At 33.7% G+C, this 26,424-nt stretch overlaps 1 protein-coding gene across 1 annotated transcript in view; it reads right to left on the minus strand.

Annotated features, from left to right (window-relative positions):
* The window catches only part of LOC117782220 (disintegrin and metalloproteinase domain-containing protein 10), a 119,476-nt gene that overhangs the window by 86,586 nt on the left and 6,466 nt on the right, over positions 1–26,424 (minus strand). The window contains 1 exon segment of the mRNA XM_034619247.1: positions 14,027–14,059. Within this exon segment, the coding sequence (XP_034475138.1) occupies positions 14,027–14,059 (33 nt within the window).

The following is a 26,424-nucleotide window of genomic DNA, read 5'->3' on the forward strand; positions in this document are numbered from 1 at the left end:
TTAAAATGAATTTAAATTTCTAAATTCATCATAATAAAATAAACCAAATAATTCACCTTATATAGTTTTAATACAGAAGCCCATACCAACTGCCACAGCCACAGTAAAAGAAAAGCATGGAGAATATCAAAATGAAATGGACAAAACCCCAAAAGTAATAAAAGCTAAGCAAAACACACGCTTGAACGTGAAGATAGATAGCAAGACAAAAGCAACAGAGCTACAGCAATAAAATCAAATAGAGGCAGCTGCAAAAAAAATAAATAAACAAAAACCCAAAAAGCAAAGCAATGCAATACAAACAGCGACAGACAGCGAAGAATGCAAAATTAACTTTGGAGAAAAGCGAATAGAACAGCCCCGGAACTGCTATTCTGTAACTGTGTGAGTGGACTTTTTCGACCATTTTGAAAGCTGCACGTAGATGGCATTACCCAGCAGCCCGTACACCCTTCTTCCCGCTCACCCAACTCATCCCAACTTCAATAGAAGTCAAGTGGTTGCGGGGGATTCACTGCTGGACGCCTGGCACATTAACATGTCGAGCAGGTTGCCGGATTGCTCAGTTGCTGGGTTGGGTATACGATGCCCACATACCGGAAGTTAAGTGCACCAGTTGTCCGCTGTACAGTGGTTTAAGTTTTACATAAATTCAGTGAAAACTATATTCGCGTACAATATTAATAAATTTAACTTAAAAATAACTTTAATTTAATTTGTCTAATTTAATTTTAATTAAAAACATATATATGTTATACGCGATTAGCTCGATCATTCACTTAAGCTCAAAAAATTATTGCCAAAATGAAAATCAATACAATTTTATATGGGAACTTCTTTGAAATATGAATTTCAAAATTTTGGAAGTTTTATAATAATTTTTAAACGTATTATTGCTCATTTTATTAGAGCAACAAATCTGAGCTCGATTTATGATTCATAAAATAAAATTATCATCCAAATAAAAAATCTTTTAAGGGAAACTTTTCATATGATTTGATGCTTATTTACATTATAGCTTTACTAATGTCTGTCGTAATATGATTTTATGGTAAAATTTGATAAGCATTAAGTAAGAGAATATCTGAAATAATATTATTTTTTGGCATTACTGTACAATATTTTTTAAGTATCTTAAAATATTTTAAGTAACTGATTAAAAAGATTCCTGTTATATGTTTTTATAAGTTATCACACATGCTGTTCCATTTACTCACTGTTCGCTTTCCAGAGTTCGGATGGACTTTACGCGACGGGAGGGCCCAGAACGTCGGCGATGTGTCGTGCTCGCTAATGCACACGCACAATACACAATTCACATAGCACGTGCACAGAGCACAATGCGGAATGCAGTTGAAATCGGGATTGCCGTTGTTGTTGATGTTGCCAAAGCCGTTGCCGTTGCAGTAAATGAAATGCGGCATTGCCTTTTGGAAGACATTGCCATTTTGTGCGTGCCACTGCAGGACGCATGTGCCGGGCAGCAGAGGTCCGGTTATGGCCACGTAGCGCCCATTCCGCATATGGCAATCAGCAGCAGGTCCCAAAAGCAGTAACAACAACAGCAACAACAACGGCGTTAACTAGCGCACACATGCATGCCAAAGCTATTGGAGTCGAGTCGAGTTGAGTTGACTCAAAAGAAGGGACGGAAGGTTTTGGGGAGTAAGGGCAGCTTGACCGCTGCACGTCCTGTTCCTAGTCCCTGTAGTTTCTATGGTTCTAGTTCCCCTTGCTGTTACCACTGGCAGCTAACTGACATTTGTGGTGAGCACCTTTAATTACCGGATTGATGTAACATTCGGCTTAATGGTCAGATTTTCGAGAGAGAAAAAGTGAGATTAAACCCACACTCTGGTCCGCTCTTATATGGACGAAAATGACATTTTGTCCGAGCGGTAAAAGCTCATATTTCCTCGGCTTAATTGCAAAACTATGTCGATATTCGGATTGCACGCTAACGGACTTTAAAATCAGTTTCCAAATTTGGTTTATTAAAGCATATCCCCTTAATGATGATAAAGTTAAGGAATTTTTATTTACAATTTAATAATTCGTTAAAAAAAAAAAGCAGCCTTTCATTTGGTTGTGTGCTCTCAAGAGTATTTATTTATTTCAGCTATTAGTAAAAGCCACAAATACATGCTTGATAGTACCAAATATAAGCTTTGGTAGAGAATAAGATAATTTTTTATATTGTCTTAAATTCTTAATAATTTAACTTGATACTTTTGTTGTAAGAAACTTAAGTAGATTATTGAATAATTTATATAAATTGTATTTTTATAAAAAGTGGTGCCACATTCAATTTTTTTTTGTGTTTTCTTTTTAATATTATTTTAGCTGCCAAGACTGAAATGGTAAGGTCCACTTGTGCTACGTTGTTAAGTGTTTGACAATGTCCGGACCAAGTTTTCGAGTCTCTCTCTTACATACACACAAGAATATAGTTGGTTGTGCAGCTGGTGCCAGTGGCACAGGAAGCAAAGGAAGTTACGCCCCTCGCACACGTTGAATTATGAAAATTATAAACAAATTAGCCACACCGACAGGATTATATGGTGTGGCTTTGTTTGTTGTTGCATAAATTAGCGCCACTCAAGTCGTCAAGTGCGCCCACAGTTTGCACCACAATGAAACACCACACCACCCAATTGCCACCCATTTCCCCAGACTCGTTGTAATCTGCGCTAAATCTGCTTGTAATATGTTTAAAATAATTGGGGCAATGGGCATTAGCGGTGCCAGTAATGCGTTATAATAGAGCTTAATAGGGTTAGCTAAAAGGACAAGTAACTTGACGGTTGGGTGGTTTTCCATGGTTAAACTAGGCTGGACAATTGGTTCAAATAACAAATGTACATTGTAACCTATATAAAATCAACGAATGTCCAGGCAAAAGCAATTGATAAATTTTAAATAAAAAATAACAAATATTTCAAGCATTTCATAGTTGTTAATTTGGTCAATAAAGATGGACTATTAAAAAAAAAATCATTTATCTAATTTTTAAATCTGTTATTATGGAATACTGAAAATGTATGTATCTTCATATCTTCACTTATAGCACAACAATTCTCCGTTGTTATAATTGAATTTTACTTAATATTTATTTTATTTTATTATTTCATTACGCAATTATTTACATACCGTTATATAACTATGCAAATTTTGACTATTGTAGAATTTTAAGGCTTAAAAACGAAGACTAAGGCGAAACCAACCGTAAATCTCCTCAAAAATGTCTAGAGTTAAAATCATTTCATATTAAACTATGTAGTACACAACCGTATCAGAGCATTTAGAAATTCCACAAAAAAATTCTGATATATTTCAACAGCTTTAAAAAGCATGCAAACTAAAGCCAAGACATGAATTTATGAATTTTATGCGTGTTTATCAGTAAAACATGTCGCTGGGCTGGTCCGAGTTACCCCAACAACAACAATGGTAACGCTGAATAACGGTGCCTAATGCAAAGCGAACAACAATAACAAATGTGCGTGGAGCATAAGAGGCATGTAGGCAGTACAAATCCCAAAGCGAAGCCAAAACACAAGAGCACAAAGCTCACATCACGCAAAGAGTGGGAGAGCGAGAGTGAGAGCGTGAGCGTAAGATAACGACGAGTACGCAACAATGTGTGAGTGTGTGCGTGTTGGCAAAGTGAAGCTCAAAAGCGAACGAACACAAACTAAACGAAACGAGGCGTGAAAATCACAAACAAATCATAAAAAGCGCAACAAGAAACAGAAGCATAAAGGATAGAAACTCTACAGAACCGAACTCACAGATACATATACACGTATGTATCTACATATGTATATGTATGTATGTGTGCATATGCAAATCAAGCGAAACAAAAGTATTCGTTGAACAAGAGATGTCCACCATTTGGGGGGTGACGAGAAATGATTCATGGTCGTGTTTATCAACAAACACGTTTCATGAGTTGCCTCAGCTGCTGCTCAGCTGCCAAGGGAGCCAAAATGGGAGTCATTCGAGAAATGCCAAAGCCAAGTCCCCATAAGTTTCACAATACATATAGAATATACATACACTCGTATGTAGTTCTCGAGTGGGGCTTGACTCTATGTCCGGCAAGTGCAATGGAACTTGACACATGTTTCAAATGTCATTTCGTTATGCTATATACACATATACGTACATACATATCATGCATTTGCCTATGCTTCACTCACATATACATACATATATAGCAGGCGCTAATCAAATGCAGCTGACGATGTTGAAACTCATGCAACGCTCCTTCTGTTGTTTCGGTTTGTCGTTGTCGTCTTTTGTTGGGAGTATTTAGAGTGGATCTGATTTTAGCAGAGACTTTGAGATGTCATCATTAAAATTTTTTATTATACATTAATTTTTTTAAAGAAAAAAAAAACAGGGGTAGGTAAGTGAAATATTTACAGAATATAAAATAATTTTAAATTTTTCCTGGATATAGTTTCACATTACAGATTTTTTCTTTTTTAATTTGACTATAACTGTTAAATTTTTATGTTTAAGATATTCAAAATAGCTCTATTGTGTAAAACCTAATTGAAATACCGAATTATTTGACATGATGTTATAATTAAATTCCTAGCTATCTAAAATATGATTTAAATAGTTTATTATAATTGTTATTAAAACTTGAATAAATAAATTGATTTTTATTAGTTTCGCTTCAAGGTTATTAAATTTGATTATTTCTTTTTATCAAATTTAGAGTACAAAAATAATGTATATGCAAATAAAGTTTCATTTCGAAAAACGAGTACTATCGTAATATGATATCATATTTGTAAATAATATATCACACCTAAATATCTTCAAACATCATAAAGTTTCACAAACTGTGTATCTACAAGATGCAAAATGCATTGTGAAAGCCAGTAAATTTTCAAGTTCATTTGTCCATGTCGAGTAAGCCGTTTAGAGGACAAATGGTTCACCCTGCGCTTATTTCATACTCGCTGTTGGCCTCTTCGGTGTTTATGAGTCATTTGGGCAAAGTTGCGGCAACGGCACAAACTGGTTTAAGAAAATGCAAACAGCGTCAATGAGTCGCAGCTGTGGATTCATGTAACGCTGTTTGGCAGTCGTAGTCATTCTTGGCTAAGGGAGACCAGGTTTTAAGCAATTTATATGAATTTTATATGCAATTGCATCAATCTTAATTACATAGAGCTTGGGGCTGCGCCCAGTTCCCAAGTCCCTTCCTGATATTGTGTGTGACATGCAATATTAATAATAGTTTTTATTTAGGTAATTGCTTTCATCCAACGAATACAGCAATTTCATTTGGGGCAGGTGAAAACTTGACTCTTATTCATTTGTTAGCAATTTGCATCCTAAACTCGTACACAGATTGGCATCACTTAACAAACTTTACATTTACGAGCAAGTCAAAGTTCAATAGCCACACTGTCTGCATGTCAAGCTGAAGGACAAGTTTGGGTCAATTTGTAAGATATAAAAAAAGAGATGGAGCAGAAGAAAATAACAAAGTGAAAATGCAGATAAGAAATTGAGGAAAAGTGACAGCATAAGATGTGGGCGACCATAGATTGGATACGATCCGTATCAACTGGGCTGCAGCTCCGGAAATTCAGGCAGAAATTTATCAATTAATCGGACGGAGAGCAAGACGCAAAGAGAACACAAAGGCTCAACGGCTGTGAGTTGATTGGAAGATTGAACAACGTCAAAGACAAGAAAAATCAATTTACATGATTGCAAATTGAAGGAGACAAATAGTCAGCAGCTGCAGCTGTAGGCAGATAAAGACAACAACACAGCAGGAGACAAAGTCATAAAACGACTTGCAGATGCTCGCAGATGTACACTGGGAGCAATAATAAAGAAAATCACCAATTTAACTTTTACTTAATAATAGCAACATTAGTAACATATTCTAACCGTTCAATATATCTTTTTATTCAATAATATTAATTAAAAATGTATTTTATATTCTCTGCAGTCTTGGAATTATTTTTTTCTCCCAGTGTAATTGCTTTGAGTAACTCTGTAGGTAACTCAAGAATCCGCATATCGAGTCCCAACAGAATACATAAAAAAATTTTAATTTTTTCCAGTACGTTTACTCAAAAAAAAAAAACGCATCTCCATCTATTGAAATGTTTCAATCGTCGCGGTGACTGACTCAACTCGCTTGACACTCGTTTCATCTTTATTTCATGTTTCTGACTTATTTTCGCCCTTTTTTCCAATTTCAATTGTTGGCACTCGTTCTACTGCCATGTCGAGAAAAATAACAAAGCGAAGAAGATGCAGCAAAATTCCAGAAAAAAAAAAGAAAAATCCTTGAATCCTACAACTGACACTTTGAGTATTTTCACTATTCTCCCATATTCCAATCAGAACAACAACAACACTATTACAACTACAAATGATTTGAGAAAATCAATGTGATGCACTACAATACTTTTTTGGTCCTATATTCTTTCATTTTGCTTGTTGCTGTTTGTGCTGCCTTTTCTTGGTCTATTGTCAGTCTCTACAATATTCAGTAATATTCATATAAGCCTTAGACCAAGAAACAATAGATAAAAACTGAGAAGGAGATATTCAAACTTTTAATTTCGATTGTTCCATGTAATAAATAAAATAGTCCACAATATTTATTTTGCTCAATTTACATAATTATTTCATATGCAAGGTTTTGAAAACATACACACATAAAAGATTTTAAACAGTATTCTATGACTGTTATAAGATACTTGTATTTCGTTTTTAAGGGCTAGCAATCATCGGTGTACTTCTCTCTTTTTTTTCCTCATTGCAATACTCTTTCTGTACCTCTGAATAAACAATTCGGGTGTCTTGAATAATAGATGTTTAGCTGTTGATTGTATTTGACGGCACCATTTTGCGCATCTCGTTGCAACTGGCGATAAAAATTTAATTGTACGCATACGATACGCAAATTGAAAATGCCGAAGCATAAACGTGGGTTTTTTTATTTGACTTTTTTCCATTTATATTGGATTTTCGGGAAAAATTGAAAAGGCCATCCGAAAGGTCGGCAACAACAAAATGGCTTAAAATTAGCGAAAATAAACCAAATTTAACTGCAATGAAAACTTGGCAATTTTAAAAGCAAAGTGTGCTTAATCCTATTAGCAGGATGATCCCCAAACTCTTCAATCACTTGAAAGCAATGGCAGAATTCGAAACAGTCGAGGGCAAAGATTTAATGTTGATGTATAAGCTAAAATGGAAACATAATGACAAAAAAAGTAACTCATGCAAGAATTAAAGTTCGCAACTTAAATTACCAGATTCCATAAAATCGATTGCGCGATCGATTGCACGAATGCACTTCTGCTGATTATAACAAAATGACCCTACTTTTTAAAGGTTATCAGTTATGCGAACAATAACAGCTGATAAGTCGTAACGTTTTAATAAGACAAGTGAATATTTCTTTATACGAATCAAATCCGAATTAGTTAGTTTTAAATTTGATTGTTTGGGAGACGGGTCGAATTGTCGGACTGAAATGAAAATGATAACATTGGCGATATTATTTATGGTTATACAAGTGAATGGCTCGGTTAGTGACTCAATTTAATTTATATTTCAAATATAACTTATTAATATATTTAGTGCACCATAGGCTCTAAGGAAAAAGACGTTCAATGCGGAACTTATTGCTATCAAGTTGTAAAACCGCTTCTACAATTTGCAGAATCTGTTAAATCCAAGACTCAGCAGTTCACAGAGCTGCAGGATAAAATTAGAGAACAACAGACAATAATATCGAAATTAAATGCTTTAATCAATCAAAAGGATTTGCTACTTACACAGCAGATCGAATTAAGTGCCTCGTATAAAAGCCTAAATCAAAATAAAGATACGTTAATTCTTCAACATGAGAATCAAATAAAAAGCCTGCAATCTGAAGTCAAGTTAAAAGATAAGACAGTAAATGAATTGCAATCTAAGGTCACGTTAAAAGATAAGACAATAATTGATTTAAACTCAGAGTTCAAGGAAAAAGATTCTCAATTTGCAAAGAAAATTAAACAAGTTGAAGATAAGATCACAACACAAAAACAGACTTCGAGTTGCTTCGGTAAATTGACCGAACTTCATACGATTGAAGTTCCCAATACGAAAAAACAAACATTCACAGTAGCGTGTGACTCCAACTTCGCAGGCTCCGGCTGGACCGTCATACAGCGCAGAATGGATGGCAGTGTCAACTTTAATCGAACTTGGTCAGAGTATAAAGAAGGTTTTGGAAATTTACGAGGGGAGTTTTTCATTGGGCTTGAGAAGCTTCATTTGTTGACTCAATCGCAACCCCATGAATTGTACATCTCCCTTATGGACTTTGCAAACGAAACACGATATGCGAAATATAGTAACTTTGCTATTGGTAGCGAGGCAGAAGCATATGAGTTAAACATACTTGGGGCATATTCTGGAAATGCTGGCGACTCACTGATTTTTCATAAAAATATTAAATTTTCAACTTCAGACAAAGATAATGATAAATATCCAACTAATTGCGCTCAATTCTTTGGTTCTGGTTGGTGGTTCAACAAATGCTTTAACTGGTAAATATCAAACACTCTTATTTGATATAAATTTATGTTTTAATATATTTATAGTAATCTTAATGGACTTTACGTGTATGAAGATACTGATATAGATGTCCATAGCGTTGAATGGAGAAATTGGAAATATCGACCCATGAAATTTGCTCAGATGATGATCAAACCAAAGTTTTATTAGAATAAATAAATAAACAAAAAGTAATATATATAAATAACAATATAGGCTCCAAAGCTTAGCTTAAAAGGCAAATGACAATGCTAAAATTGTTGTATCTTATAATACGTTCTCACATTTCAAGAAAAACAACATTTATAACAAATATGCTATAGATATGAGAAAACATTTTTATTTTTATTATTTTAATATTATTGTTCAACATAATTCCTTTATTTACTTAATTTTTTGTATATAAGAGTTGGCACGAATCAAATCTATTATAGCTTAAATCTTATAAAATCTTCCTTTTTAAAAGCAAAGAAAAAGAAATGAAAATAAAAAAAAATGGAAAAACAAATTGTACTGCCAACAAAAGAGTGCAATGAAGAGCCAATAGCAGAGACACTAAAAGCGTCCAATAAAAGCCCATATAAGTAAAAAGGGCATAAAAAGCAATGACAGGGATAGAGACAAAGACAAAAACTGAAAGACTGATAACGTTATGGAGTTTAATCAATGCCAGATACTCAACTGGCATTCAATGCAAGCCCTCTAGACTCAGATCAGTAGAAAAAAGTGAATTGATGTGAATGGCAAAAAGGATTAAAGGGAAAAGCAGCACAAGAGCAGGACATAAGTTGATTAAATCCCATTTAGTAATACAAAAAGTAACTTATATATACCGATAGATACGCCAGACGTTAGTTAATCCCTGGTCCTAGACAATGCCAAACAAAGAGAGAACAAACACAGTGTCTCAGACACTTTCAAGGATATTAAAAGCAAGTTATCAGCAAACAAAATGCATGCAGCTCTGCAGCAGATTCAGGCTCCGCACCTAAGTCTATATATATTTTACAGCTATAGTCGCAGACAAAGTCGCGTCTCCGGCTAAAAGACAACGGATATGAATATACCCAAAGGCTATCAGACAGCGTAAATGAGCGTGTATTGTAGAAAGAAATGGCTGCACACAGCAGACGGAAGCACAAAAACAAACAGAACGTGGCTAAATGGCAGCTTGGTAGCCACCCCAATCATCCTCTCTCCTTCTCTAAACAGGGCCCAATTCATGATAGCCACTGTGTGTCTGCTTTGGCCCTGATACGGGCAAAATCTGTTTGGGCACAAAACCCCCCACAAAACCAGAAAACTTTTCCTGAACTGTTGCTTGGGTTTGGGATTGGGATTTGTGTTGCATCATGATGACAACAACGATTGACGCAATGACTATGACCATGATGATGTTTCCACGCTGCACAAACTCAACTGGGCTTCATCATGACTAGAGCTTTTAACAATTTGCATAGAAAATGTTGTGTAAGCTAATAAAAATATGTTATAAGTTCATGTTGTAAAACATTAAACGCCAAGACTTCGAATTTAAATAAATCTAGCGAACTTTATTTTTATATCACATTATATTTTTGCTGCGAAAATTAAACTCAATTTTAATAATATATTCAAATAAAATGTAATTGACGTTTTATTTCTATTAAGGTTGAATCTTGGATTTACTGTTGTTGTTTTATTAAAATTTAAATTGAGAATATACTAATTTATTCATTTTATTCAACATAAATATGAACAAACCAACAACAGAAGGATTTGGCTTAGAGAATTAACACTTAATACCCTCGAGGAGGGGTGTTAATACCAACTTACCCATAAATCGCCTGGGCAATCGAGTCGCAATGACTTTCAATTATCAGTGGGCTGGGAAAAAAGGCAGCGACCATTTCTTCCGCCTCATACTACAAATCTACAGCTGATGCGATTATGGGCGAGACACGAACAAAAACAACAACAAAGAGGAGAAGTGAATCCGTGTGCCCTCAAGCGGGACAAACACTGATTTGTACAATGTACATATACCATAAAACAGAGGAAAATAAAAAAACAAAAACTCAGGCGATTGGTACTCGAGGGGTATGACCAGTTAATAGCATTGCCCGTCTACGCCCACGCAATCAGTAGAAACGCTTTTTACGTTTGCCAAAGATAAAAGTTTTTAACCCGAACATGGGAAAGACAACAAAACAGGGCTATGCAGTTGGCCAACTTGTTGTGATGCTGCCAAAGGCTAACAAACAACTTTCATCAGAAACGGAACATAGTCTAGAGTTTGAGATTGTACATGAAAAGCATGAAATGGGAATGGTATAATGAATTGCAGCGGTTCGCTGGTCTTTGCCAACTTTGTGTTAAAATTATTCAAATGGAATGGATGAAAGTGCTTATATAAGATCTTCAATAGCAAATGTTTGTGTCTAACAGAAAACTAATTTTTTAACTAAAATAAACAAAACAAAAAATGAATGGGGCATAACACTCAACGACGCAGCTTATGAATAAACGTGATTACGTATGATATTGAAACAATTGTTAACTAAAGAACAAATCACAATAAAATTGTTAAAAGTCATATGATAAGAAAAGAATTGTAACTGGTAACCGGAATATCTAAAAATATATTTTAGTCATCAGGACTTTATTAATCAGATTAAACATTAAATATTTCTTCCCATAATTCAGAGATCTCGCACTTGAGCACATCAAAATTATTTGTTGCAAGAATTATTTGGAGGTGCTGGAGATCATTTAAAATAAATATCCGAAGCAAAATGGATTCTTAACTGAAGATAATTGTATTATATTTTATTTAAAAATTTAAAAAAATATGTACTTATAAATCTTTTTTTTAAATTGCATTATTGGAATGTGATTAAATAGAATAATAAAAAAAATCTACAATATATATATATATATCTATATTTATGCAGCTAGGAACTCATTTTGTAAATACACATTCCCTTTACACAATCACTGTAATAAACAAACTTAGACAAATGCTGGCAATTTAACGCAACTTTTTGAGGCAATTCCCACACAGTTTTAAAGTTGAAGCCTCAAAAAACAAGTGGGCGGGAAAAGTTTACGCATTTAACCAATTTTCAGCAGCAGCGCACAAAAAACCATTACATTGACCGCAACGGGACAAGAACAACAAACAGAAGCAGCAGCTGCAAGAGCTGGAAGCTGAATTGTTGTTCGGGAGGCTGGTGGAGGCGTGGCTAGCGAAAAGTGGCCATACCCGACATTAAATCGGTTCAATGTCCAGCCAAAGCCACAGCCGCAACCCAAAACGGGGCAAGTAAAAACTCATCAAACTATGTTTTCAATAAATAATGACAAAGCGAAGAGTGCTACTAAAGGGCAGACGGGACAGAGTGGGACTCTTTGCTTGTCTTCGATTACTGCCAACAACTTCATTGATTTTATGCCATTGTATAGGGGAGCCAGTCATTCGAAGTCGGCGAAAAGTCGCGACAGTCGCGACAGCCAGGACATCGAGGCATAAATAAACAGAAACAAAACAATCAAGAGAAGTTATCTTTAGCACGCCGAAGAATTGATACCCTTGCAGATGACTGAACATATTTAAAAAAAATAAATATTTAGTTTCAGTAAAATTTTTCGAAAATTATGTCACTTTCGAAAAATTTTCATGATTTTGATATTTTTTGGTATGACAGCTGTTTGACAAAGTGGTTCGACTTAAACATAATTTAAAAAAGATATATACTACAAGCCACAATGTGTTAGTGGAGATATATTATGAAACCACATAGGTTTACATAGCATATATTAGTTTTAGATTGGAGAAATTAATGACTATATCGACTCAACCCACAATTCTGCAAATAATATAATATAATATAATAAATAAATAATATATAATTTGTAGAGTCACGCCTTCTTAAATGCATTGCATATTATGTGCCAAAATTATTATACCCTTCGCAAGGGTATTTAAATGCAACAACTATGCACACAAACACACACACAATACTTATGGCTCTCCCTGTTTGGTGCCACGCCCAGCAGCATTTGCATGTAAGTACGATAACACCTCCCAACCTCTCTGCCACCCTTTCTCACACCCTTTTCTCACCGTCCCAGTCTTCTCTTTAACCCAGGCAGACGACGGACTGACAAGTCGACTTACAGGCGACTCAGACAATGGGCCTAAGGGCACAGTGGGGCAAATCGAACAGACATATTAAAATTATAAATACCAAATGTTTGTCAGCAAATTTAGTTTATCTTTAAAATATCGAAACAAAACTTACAAAAATAGTTACGAATAGATAAAGGCACTAAATAATCCGTAAGGTACAATGGATCAAATCAAACTCACATTATTCATATAAAACATAGATTTAAAATAATCAAAGTTAATAAATTTCGTAATCGACTTTGAACTATAATTTTACACTCCGATTCCACAGTGCTTGTATTTTTTCTACAATTTTTGTCAGTTCATATGTCTAATAAATTGCACTATGGGGAGCTTTCTCCGATCCCTTCGTTCGGTAAGTGACGGCGTGTGAATGGGCCAAGAGTGCAGTAAAAACTGCACATGCGAGTTTTTCCGGCCAACATTTAGATGGTTTTCGGAATTTGGCTTGTTTATGGCCAGCCCCAAAGACCAAACCAAAGGCACACCGCACAGCTGTTGCTTGTTGTTGTTCTGTTTGTTGTTGTTTTGGATTTTTGGCAGACAACTTGAAATTTGTATCTTGTGCAGCATTGCGAAACTTTTTCTATTAGATTGTAAATTGCAAACGAAATAAGTTTCGGTTTTATTACAATTCCACGAATTTATGATTTTCATTACATTGTAAAAATCTAATATAAAAGTTGTTACCTAAAGTCACAAAATGTATTTAAAATGAAAAAGCATTAATGCATAAAATATTTTAAAGCTTAATATACAGTCAATGAATGAATGGCGCTTTTTATTTCATTAGACGTTGTGTATTTTAAAAACGCCAAAAATTTATACCTAGCTTACCGACCAGACTACCCTAAAAATAATATATATTCATCTTCAGTATTGAGTCTAGTTATATAGTACATATGTATGTAACAAATTTATTAATTTAAATTTTTAAATAACTTGAATATATAGGTATATTGCTAAATTTATTTGTAAATTTCAGTTGTTTACAGGGTATCTCGTTTTCAAGCAATCCCGCCCAAGGTATTCGCAATTGTTTTGAAGTGAATTTAATATTTGAGTTGCAAGTTTCAGTTTCATACGACAAACACTCAGTTTTAGTTTGAGTATGTTTGCTTGGCAGTTTTATGGTAAAGTGAGTGCACACAAGTGTCATGGGAGGGTCGAAAGAAATGTGGCATGTGAACTTGTGAAACATTTCCCATTAAATTCCATTGATAGTCGTTTTGTGTGTCTGGGTCTAGACCCATTGCTTACCTCTTTCAACTCTGGAAATATCTTTTGCGTAGCCTGAAATTAGAAAGAAAGAGAATTGAGAACTTCAGGTTAATATCTTAAGTAGTTATAGAAATAATATATTTTAATATTTTGTTAAATGTTAACGGAAAACAAACAAATATGCAAAGCTAAAAAAATATATCAAAAAAAGGTCAAACCCTTAGGTTCAACCCTAAACATTCACCCACAAAAAAGGCTCAAGAGTTTTGGGCACCCACAAAGTATTCAAATTAAAGACCACTTCAGCAAGAAAAGTGCAGCCGGGAAAAATGTTTCCTTCCTGGCATAAAAAGTTGTGGGCGGCAGCGTTAAGAAGTCAGAGAGAGCTCAGTGCGAACTGTAAAATGGAAAATTCACAGCGAACAGACAACAAATCTTCGCCCTTTTTATAAGTTCATAAAACGTTGACTCTTTTTCTTCACATTTTTTTTTACTATATTCTTTTAGCATTGCAAAAACTACGAGTTTTGCCTTTAAATTCTTATAAAACTTATTCAATTAATTAGTAATTCTTCTATTGGAGAGAGTTCGTGATTAGAAACTTTCAATAATATTATTTCAACCAATGGCAGAACCCTGTTTAAATACTGCCAAATACTAAATTTTACTACATACTTTGTTTCCCTTAGAATGAATTGGCATGCACATATAAATTTATTCAAATGTTGCATAGCCTTTTTTGGTATTCAGTTTCAGTTGGTTTAACTATTATTTTTATTGGCTTTTGGCATTTTAGTTATTCGGGATTTGTAAGCTGGCTGCACGTCTAATTAACGGTATATTCACATTTGCATAATACACAGATTTTGGGATGGGAAGCAATTCAAACGAATTTGCACACAAAAATAGAAAATCATAACAGAATTTTACTTAATTTGCAAATAGTCAAAATATGAAAACAAATTTAAACAACATATATTTTTCTGCAAACGTGAGGGTTGTTTAACCAATTCTCCAAAACTCATCATTGTTTGCTGTTCGTGCAATTTTATGCAATTGTTTTGTTTGGCAAAATTTTGTTATTTAATTATTCGTGTTTATTGCAATATTGGCAAAATGAACATTAAATAATATTTTTAATTATTGAATATTTACACACATGCTTCTCTCTCTTCTATATCTGTCTTCCTTCATCTCTGTCTCCTTCCCTCTGTCTCTGACTGCTTTTAGTGGGCGTGATTTATTCACGGGAATTAATGCATAGACCAGTAATTGACTTTAAATGTTTTATGTTTTACAGGGGGAAATTGATTGAGTGTTAAATATGGCACTCGCAACTTGTGCCAATTATCAAAGTTATTGTTGCTGTTAACAAGCAATTATTGCGGTGTTACCAATTCAATAACTTTGTTGTTCAAATGATTTTATGCATTTGCATTGTATAATATTTTTGATAAATCTATGTGTATAATGGTGTATGAAAATCAATAAGCGATAACGTTTAATTATCATAGACCATAAAATTCGCTTTTACTTTAGTTGAAGCTTGTCAGATAACAGTCTAATAGAATCGAGAATACTGAAATTTGCGCTCAAAACTCTAGTTTTTATTTAGTTAAGAAACTGTTGACTTGTTGATAGCCTTGAATATTATTAAGCAACATTATTTTGATAGCATACTTTTTGGAGCAGTATAAAGCTAAATTATTTATTTAATCATGCTAAGTATAACACTTAATTTTCAATTATCATCAACTTTATCATTTAATTTAAAAAAATATTGTTTTAACAAGTCGATTTTTCTGTTCATCATGAATTTTCGAAAATAAAGTAAATTATAATTTTAAAAAACAAATGCTTTAGAAAAAATGTGGGTAAATTTGTATTAATATTATGTGAAATTAAACCAAAGATTTGCAATGCCTTCTCACGCTTCCTCGCATATTTCTTCACATGTGCACTTTCCTTTGATCCCTTAATCCCATACACAAAAGGACAAAATGGCAGTGTCCCCTTCTTTCAATCTTTCACTCTAACTCCCACACACAAATACGCAACAAACTGCCAACGGCCACAAAATCTGTAGCTACAAAACTAATTCATTTCAGATTTTAATTCATTAGACATTTTTTTATTTTTATTTTTTTATATCAACGGTTGGCCAGGAATGCGACGTCAGCAGAGGAGACAGTCCTTTGTCTTGCTGTCTTTCCAGTATTTTAGCTGCGGGCACATTAATTCCCTTCCTCGAATAAACCACAGCTACCAAACCACCAACCCTTCCCCCCTCTCTGTCTCTCTTTTCCGTGTGCTAAAAAAAAGCATTCCGGCAAACTGCATACAAAAGCTGCAGTAAAATGTCAAAGTGGTATGCAAATATGTACGTGTTCCTATATTTGAGTGCGAAAGTTTGATTGTGTGTGTGTCACTGTCTGAACAGTAAATTACTAGTAAAGCCAGCGTGTGCACTCAAGCCAACATTAATTTTAACTGCTACTCTTACCACTAACCGTTGCCTTTAAGTGCATATCGCTAAGTAATTGAATCAAACTTCTTTTCTAGAAAATATGCAGCAGATTTAAGCAAGAGAAATGACAATTGGAAAGTCCATTAATAAAGGGACTGCACAGCTTGCTGATGCCCTTTAAGTCTCTCTGACAGATTATTTACAAAAACAATAAGAAACATAAAGTTAGCTTTAAATTTATTTAAGAATATTTACTGCTAAAAGGAAACGCTATTTATTTTGCAAATATAAATTATTTATCATTAAACTCCTTAACTGGATAAAAAATCAAGTGATGCTATTTAACAAATTTTGAAATTGTCGGAAACTAGGAAGAAAAACACTATAATTATTTTCTTTGTGTTATTTTACATGCATACGTTTTATATTATCGATTTTGAAAGCTATAAAGATTTTTTACATCACTCGAATAAAAATCGATTAAACTTCCTTTCGGTCTATGAAGTGAACTCAATTTGCAAATACAATGGATCCTTTCAATTTCTCAGCTTAGAAGTATCATCGTATTATTCAACTTAATACTTGTGAGCAGACAAACAATTTCGTACATCATTTCACTTTGGTCCCAACTGCTTCAAAGTTGGATGCGCACATTTAAATTAGAAGACGAGGAGCAATTCAACGGCAACAGTTTCTGGCTAGCTGTCAGATATTGCCAGACTTCGTTTCGAATTGCAATTGTGAACTAATCGTCCATATTGCAAAACGAACAACGCTGCGTATACACAATGGCAATGGCACTCCTCAGTGTCTGTAAAGCTGATGTTGCTTTAATTAAAATTTACAACGTAATATATGAATTCAATGTGTGTTACATGAAATTGGCAGAAGCATGCGTGAACATATACACAAATCTTCATTAATAATAATTGCTGAATTCCATAATCACGTATCATAATTACGTTGCAACAGCATGAGAGAAGGGGGCAAAGGGGCTGCTTCCAGGCCATTTGGTCAACTCCCGTCGCCTGGTAAAATCAACATTAAAATGTGTGGCACATAATGTGGAAATAGTACTATATAAAAGAAAGAAAAAAAAATTGCCATCGCTTCTGTCGCTGTATTGTGGTCGCCGTATCGCAGCGAGCCAGCTGCGTTGTTGTCGTTGTCGTAGCTGTTGCAAGTTGCACGTTGTTGTCATTTTTGCCACAATGGTAACCGAGGAGCACATTGCACATTGCACAAATGGCGTGGAAATTAAATTGTATTAAGTAATAAATGTTTAAAGCATGTGCATTGTGCAATGTCAATATTTATAGAGCGGAGGCTGCTGATACACAGATGCCCTTATAGCTCATAGTGGGGCAAATCATACATGATTGTCATTAAAATAATAGCAAAAATTATATTACAGATTTTATTATTATTAATATTATTCCAAACTTTATGGAATATCTGTAAATCTTGCTTTCTTCTAGTTTTTTTTTATTAAATGAATGACATTATTAATTTTACACATTTTAAAAAATTCATTTTCCCTGTTTATATATTCTGTATGTTAATACATAACTACTGGTTATATTTTATTTCAACGTCGTATACATTTTTAACTCATAAACCAACTTTTCATTTTCGAAGGTAAATTGGGGTTGCTGAGCACCAAAAAAGTATGTTCCAAATAAATCTAACCCTTTTTTATATGACTATTAACATAATATTGAAGTCTTAAATAAAGAATTGGAATTAAAATATTTGTAAATATTGGCATGTTAGTGCCATGATCCAATTATTGTCGCTTTTGCAAAAATATTCCACATATTTTTTTTCTTATACGAAGACTACTTAAGCTTGTTATCCAAATAATTTGATAATATTTTCGTGAATAGTGTAGATTCTAGAAAGTAAATACTTATAAACGATAAATATGAAAAATCAATGAGAGCGAAAATAATCGAATATTGGGGTTATTGTAAATTAAATTTTAAGGGCATACATAATGTATAGACTGCATTTAAGATATCTATCGATAAATGACATTTCTTGCCAACATTTTGTTTATTTTCTGTCTTTATACGAGAAACCACAGAAAAATGGATTATAAATCATTTGCAACCCCTTTGGGATTTGTGTGTAACCTACCCCACAATTTAACCCCTAAATAGCCCACATAAATTTATATGTATATATTTTAGTAACAGTCACTTGAAATTGTGTGACCCAAAAACAAGAACAAAATGCCACCATAACCATGACTGGCACAGTAAAACATTTTTTGGAGAGCACACTCTTCAACAGAGCGTCGCTCCGTTTCAATCTCATATTGCTGAAAACAAAGGCATTATTCAATTAAGTTTTCATGATGACAAAATGCTCAAAGCCCCCGTCAGACAGACAGAGAGGCAAATAAAGAGATAAAGACAGAAGTAAGAAATACCCTTTTGACAACTCTACAGTATAAATATTAAACTCCAGCGTTTCTCTACATCGATCTTAAACCAACTTTGACTGTCCGTTTTTTTTGGCGATTAAGAAAATTTACATTTCATTTCTTAGACATTAGTTGTTTTCACACCTGGCAAGAGATCTGCTTACATGTATATGGATGGATCAGCGTTTTATATGTTTTTGGTTATCCTCATATTATGTATACTACTGATTGCTAAATTTAAGTATACATAGTATTAAAACAGCCCACAAAAGGGAATAAGAAACTTAATGCACAAGCGGACACAACGTTATTTTTCAACATTTTTTTTTTTTTTGGGGAAAATCATAGCAACGCGCTCGAGCAGAGCGAAAAAATGAAAATCATAGCCACAAACAAATCAGATTCATGATAATTTTCAGGCTTGAATAACATTTTGGGTCATGAACTACGCTAAAAAAAATGCTGACCGGAACCCTGATTTGGCTGGTCAAAAACTCTCAGGGAAAGTAATATTGAATAACTTGTATGAAATGGAAATCATAGAAATCGTACATTAATTCATTTGATAAAAAAAATAATAATAAAAGAATTTATTTGTTGTTTTACTCTCCACTATACAGTTAATAAACAGTTCAACACTTCTTAAAAGTTCTTTAATCACTGTTGCACATATACGTATTATAAACCAACTTTCTTGACAAATCGAGCCCGAAAGTTTTCCGAAATTTATTATTATGCAAATGTATTCATAAAATAAATACCAACAGCATCTGCACCCAAATTATTAAATAATTGATTAGATTTTCGGAGGTATTGCCCTGTCAATTGAAACGATAATTAAAATAAAACCTTCTTATCTGTAAAATTATCTTTTGCGCCATTTTTGCAAATAGTGCTCGATGTATTATAATTCAAGGTGTTTTATCTTGAGGGTTGTTTAATTTGCAACTCAAGTGTTGACTACTAAAACGATTTACATGTTTGATGTTGATGGTGTTGCTTGAATATGATGATGACACGCACTTTTACAGAAAATTAAAGTCAGTGAAGTCAGTTAGTACGATTCCGTTCAATTGGGTTGTCAGATTAAACCTCCCTGCATGGCACAAAAATCACATTTAAATGAACTGAAGCGTGCGTCTGTTCTGACTTTATGGCACTGTTGGCCCACAATTGTTTGGTAATCGCTTTGACCAAATATTTTATACTGAATATCTTTCAAAAGAACAGAAATCGAAAAAACAAAATAAATAAAATGTTTTCCCGACTGTATTTGAGCAATGCTCGGCTTTTTTTATGGCATTGTTTTTCTACGCTTTTTTTCTGCGCCTATTTAATTCAATCCCTACGTTATTCCCCAGTCGAATGAATTGCTTGCAAAGTTCAAATAAAATGAAAGCCGGAGAGAAAAAACTGAAATCCGATTTGGGTGAATTTACATTTACATTTCGGATTTGTCAACTTGACCAAATTTCCGAAAGCCCCAGCTTGTTAAAAATATAATAACTATGACAACTGATGTTCATCAAACTATGTTTCTTAAAATAAAAATAAAAATACTTTTGGTAAAGATACAAATTTCTTGCCTCTTGTAATCTCTGATTTTACACAGACTGATAAGGTTACTTCTACTTATTCGCAACTTAACAGCTGTTGTACAACTTTATTATATTCCTTTTATGCATTTATGGAGCACACACTCATATTTAATTCGTTTAATGCCCTTCATATTTATTTATTTAACTGAAACTTTTCTGTTGAATCGCGTTAAATATATACAAATGAATTTTTTGCAATGCATAAACAATTATTTGAAGCCAACACGGTGTGTTGCATGTGCTTGTTAATCCCTTATTTAAACAGGAGTACCAAAAAGTTTAACCCAACAAAATATGATACATTCATATTCAGCAAATAAGCAAAAACTGAACTGTCGATAGATCAATGTAAATATCAAATGCACATATGAAAAATATATTAAAGTCCAACGAAATGTAAATAAAAATATAAAAAAATGTTTACAATAAAACGCTATAGTTGTCAGTGAAGAACTGAAACAAAAAATAAAATTGCTCTAGAGTCTAGACAAGAGTACTTAACTGGAAGATACCCTGCACCAGAAGATACCTTACACGCTTTATACGATAGACGGCGTCAGTGCGATATTATATCAAATTAATGTGACAATAATATAATATAATAATATAATATAATATAATAATATAAATTTAAATTTTCATTATTTGACAGGCTCAAACCAAATTTTTTATTGATAAAAGAAAATATACATGTATATATATAAATATAGCCTTTCATTGGTCGCAGGGTATAGACACCAAAAAATGTATACCAACGTATGCGTACACTTTTCGCATTGACTGTGTTATTCCACTAATTACCATTGCGCCGACTACGCTTCTGTCATTGACTTGGATTTTCCCAAAAACCGGAAATACCAAACCACAGACAACAACGACAACAACAAGCCAACAACAGTAGCGACAACAATGGAAAAACATCGCATTGTGAAGGGTAGCAAAAATTCTCGTATTAAGACCGCGTTTTCATGGCCTTGGCACATGGAACGCATATGTGTTCACAATGTGCTCAGCCTTTAAGCCACACACGAGCGTTCCATGACACATGGGACTCGTTCGCAATTCAATTCTTAACACTCGACACCCAACAAATTTATAACTTGGTCAAAGAATTGCTAGCCAAGCGAAATTTCATAAGAATAAAGTTTCAGTCGCACATTGTGTATCGTGCTCAATATGCCGTAACAGCTGATTTAATCAGTTAGAGAACAAGAAGATGAACCTGTTTTGAGGGGAAAGAATGGAATGGAAAAGGAAACTTAATAAATTTCAATCTCTTTAACCCTTTTTAAGGGTTTCCCGCGGTTGATTGCGTCTCGTTAATCAATTTTATGCAAATCAAGTGAGCATTTTTAGTCGACGTGAACGTATTTTCAGTTATTCTTCACCCCCATTCCGAATAATGACCGATCCGGGGGGTAAAACTGTTGCTATAGACATGGCGCAAAGATGAAATATTTCGTTAAAATGAGGCGCACGCAACTTGACGATGTTAAAAGAAGGGGAGATATAAGGAACGTATTAATAACAAGACTTAACAACAAATAACAAATTAATTAGCTTAAAGTGAAATAATTATAAAGCTGTTTAGGGCATTTTAGTTTTAATGGATTTTACGTAAACTTTAAGGGTTGTAAGGACTTTAAAAAAAATCAAAATTTTTGTAAAAAAAAAAAAAAAAAAAAAAAAAAACGCAAACTTGAATTTCCTGCAGACAACATTTCATAGGTAAAAAAAATTCACATTTGTCGCGTTGTCGATGTCTAAAATTCATACGAATATATAAATATTTCGGGACACAAACCGTAGATCTATCGACATATTTTCAGTCAGGGAATGAGAGTGAGTCTGGGACTGTCATGACAATAATAGGAGCCACAACAACAAAAATAATTAACAGCAATCAGTTCGACGTGCTGTATACAATGTGCCCCAAAGGCAAAAGGGAAGCGACACCCAGATACAGATACAGAGACACCGATTCAGATACAGATACAGTAACTGTTGGAGACACCGACATTGCTAGACACATAGACAGGCAGTTCTCCTCCTCCCAGACGACGACCATGAGCATAATGAGCAGCATTAAAACTAATGAAAATAAACTTTGCCACACAGCTGTAGACAACGAACGCAGCCACACAATACCCAAAAAAGCGCGCAGCAGAAAAAGTCGACGACTCCTCAGACACAATAATAATAAAAGCAAAATGTTAAAAAGACCCCCCTTTACGCCTCATCATGTTTGCACACTTTTCTTTCTGCAGCCGTAACCCCAAGAAGAAGAAAATTGCGAGACAGACAAAAATGTGGGGAAAACGCATAACGACGGAGGCATCGAGCAGAACAATGAAGTGACAGCCAACAGTAGCAGCAAAAATGCGTGCAAAGAGCAAAGCAAGGACGTGATAAATAAACTAACGCAGAATTATGAATACTCTATAAATTAGTATAAAAGTTAAAACAAATAAATAAAGAATATAACATTAAATTATTAATTTTGATTGTTAAATATTTATTACTATTTGATTAAATACCTCTTTTAATTATTTACAGTGAAAAAAAGTAATGAGATCTTAAGTTAAAGGTACATAAATTATAATATTTTTGATAGTTAAATAATTATCCTGCACTCAAGTATTTCAAACTTACAACTTTTTATTCTCTAGGCGCTAAATTAATATAACTAATAAATTATCTAAATTGTTTCATTAAAATGTTATTACCAAAACAAATTTAGTTTTGAACAATTTGGCATATAAATATTTCAATCATTTCAATAAACTTATTAATAATGCATTTGTTGAATAATGTTTTTAGTTTTTTTTTTTTTGCATAGTTTTAAGAAGTAAAATAATTCAATTCGCAATTTAAGTTCTCTGAAATACTCATATACCCATCAGCTTGAAGGGCATGTGCTGCTGAAAGCCTTGGCCCCAAGTGAAGGATACACAACTAACTAGAAAAAACATTGAAAAGAAATTTTATTTTTTTCTTTCTATCTTTTTTTTGTATTTGCTGATGAGACAAAAGTTTTGCTGACTGCACGTGAAACTATTTGGCGCCAGTTTGCTTAAAATGAAAATGAAATACATTTATTAATGTGCTCTTTCAGCTGAAACAAAAAAAAAGATTTGTCGACTGCTCTCTCACACACCTTTTGGTAAAATGTATCTTAAGGGCTTACAAAATGTATCTGCTAGTGGCAACAAAATAAATGCACATAATTTGCCCGTGTGTTGTATAAAATGAATGTCTCTGAACAACTGTCGGCACTTGAATGCCAAATGCTGTAGGGTTATTAACAATTATACTTGATTTTTGATACCCTGCAAAAACATAGGTTTTATATAGGTTTTAATACAAAAAGAAAATAAAAAAGAGTTTTATATAAAATATATAATGTAATTTATAAATATATATATAAATATAAAAAATGTATAACACTTTACAATACAGCGCATCTTGTAGTCGATCAGTCTCGTCCTGTTTTCTAGAACACATTTCTTTTATTTTTTGAGCCTTTCCAGCATCATTTCACATTCGTATCTACCACGCCTAAGAGTCTGTGCATAATGTATCTGCAGCTTCACGATGTCCGATGTTTGTTTGTGTTTTGGCTCGTAACTCGACTTGACTTTCATTATTTGTTCCCTTTTGGCCTTTCCTTACCCTCTCCTCCCCTTTCGCATTCTGATAAAAGTTTTATGCCTTTGTCTGTCTTCTTTCTGTTTGTTTGTTGCTGTTTGTTTATTTGTTTATCTGCCTGTCTGTGGCTTACCGCGCGTTGCTTTAATAATTTAATTAAATTTTTTCATTCCTTTCTTGTGTGCATGTGTGTGTTTGGTATGTGAGGCACTTTGATTGTTATTTCGGTCATTCGGCATAATGAGGCGGCATAATTTGCACATAAAAGCTAATTTAGGCGCATTTTTAGTTGGCAACTTGGGCTTCCTTATTGAATAACATAGCGTTAACATAGATACACATACACACAAACATGCAGATACAGAGCAACGTAGCTAGCTGTGTAATATTATTAAAGTGTAAGCCTTTACCACATTTCCCACGCCATCAAATTGAGCCATGACGGCCAGACCGACCATAGGGGAATTTATAAACCGAATTATTTTATATGGTTTACCTCAGAAGCAAATGAAATGTTAAATATGACATAAGAAATGGAAATGGTGAACTGAAATTGAAAATCATTTAAAATAATTCATTTCATTATTTTTTTAATAAAAATTTAAATATTATGCAATAATTTTATTTTTAAACACATTCAAAAACTAAGAGCTTTTTTATTTATATAATTTTTGTTTATAAAAAAAAATAAAATTATTTAATGTATAAAAAAAATTGTGTTTGTTACGGTTCTTGACTAAAACTAGCTAAAATTGTAATTGTGAACGTTTATCTCATTTGTCTAACTTTAATTATTGTTTTGTATTTATGTAGTACTTAAATCATTGGCTTGTCTATTATTTATGTTTACTCATATGTACAAAAAACATTTGTGCAGTTCATATATATTTTCTTGCAAATCGTTGGCACTTTTTAGATTTCGGTATATTGTATCCACTTCACGCATTACATACTTTTGGTGGAAATTGAGAGTAACCATAGTTACGCATACGGCGACACTTAATTCAGATACAATTGACAGGATAACCAAAGCAACGCAAAAGTTGTCCCCTTTTATTACAGCGTCTCCTATAAACGACAAACAATAAAAAGAAAATATCACATTTCAAATTTTTGATTTTGGGGATCTTTTCATCGCACATCGAATATTGCAATTTAAGAGTTACTGGCGCTTATGTCGCATCGCCCCATTCATGTTACCTGTCACAATAACGACGCACACGTGTAAGTCTCCCTTCCATTTCTCCGCCTACAAACACACAGCGAGGGCGTGGCAGCGCTATTTACAACAAGTCACGCCCTTTTATTAAAGCTACTCATCAATTGTGAAGAACCCTTGCGCTTGACACATGCAGGCAGCTTAAAGGATTTATCAGTAAAGTATTTCACAGATAACTGAAAGAAATATATATACTTTTATATGTGTACGTGTGAGTTTGCGTATGTGTGTGTTTAGGAGTATGTGTGTCAGGTAGAGCACAATACATGTCAACTAGCATTGCATTTCGAGTGCTGACTGTAACACATTTGCAGCTAGATGCGCATGTATCTGTCAGATACAAAACAAATAGCTCGGGATATTGGGCCAGCAGCAGCAGTCAATCATACGTGGAAATCGAATCCAAAAAACGAAATTGGGGACAGAAAGGGGCGTGTGCCAATGAAAGTGGGCGCTCTGTTTGTTTGTTTGTTTGTTTGTTTGTTTGTTGCACTTGACACGTACTGCAAATAAAACAAAGAAGATACAAGAAAACTCTCGATGTGGGCAGAGTTTGCGATTGACATCATCTTCATTAAAACTCGGCCCCCATTCCCTCATGTATGATTTATGACAAATTGCCAGAGCCATATCGCTTATAAAACATTAATATTAATAAATATATATATACAAAACTTTTCTGTTAAACGGCAGCTGCTTATCAAATAAAAAAATATTAAGCAACGGCAGCTGAGCTTAAAGATTTCCCTTGAGGCTTGCAACATTTAGATCGGGAGGTCATTCAGTTGAGGAGTATGTTTGTTTGTATTTGATTCAATTGGCTTTTGAAACTTGCGCTGCATGCCGAATTGTCAATGTATCTACAAGTATTCCCAGCTAACATTAAAGTAAGGTGCAGATCTAACTACCTATAAGTAGATATAAATCAGGGACGGTAAATAATAATTATTTTGTTTTGTCCAATTGAAAAAATTAAAATTCCATATAAAAGTCAAAATAACAACTTGAGTTTTGAAAAAAATAAAACTTACAAAATAATCATTATGTCATGAGTTTTATTTTTTTGCTCAAAAATAA

The sequence above is a fragment of the Drosophila innubila genome (assembly GCF_004354385.1).
Source record: "Drosophila innubila isolate TH190305 chromosome 2L unlocalized genomic scaffold, UK_Dinn_1.0 4_B_2L, whole genome shotgun sequence".
Taxonomy (NCBI): domain Eukaryota; kingdom Metazoa; phylum Arthropoda; class Insecta; order Diptera; family Drosophilidae; genus Drosophila; species Drosophila innubila.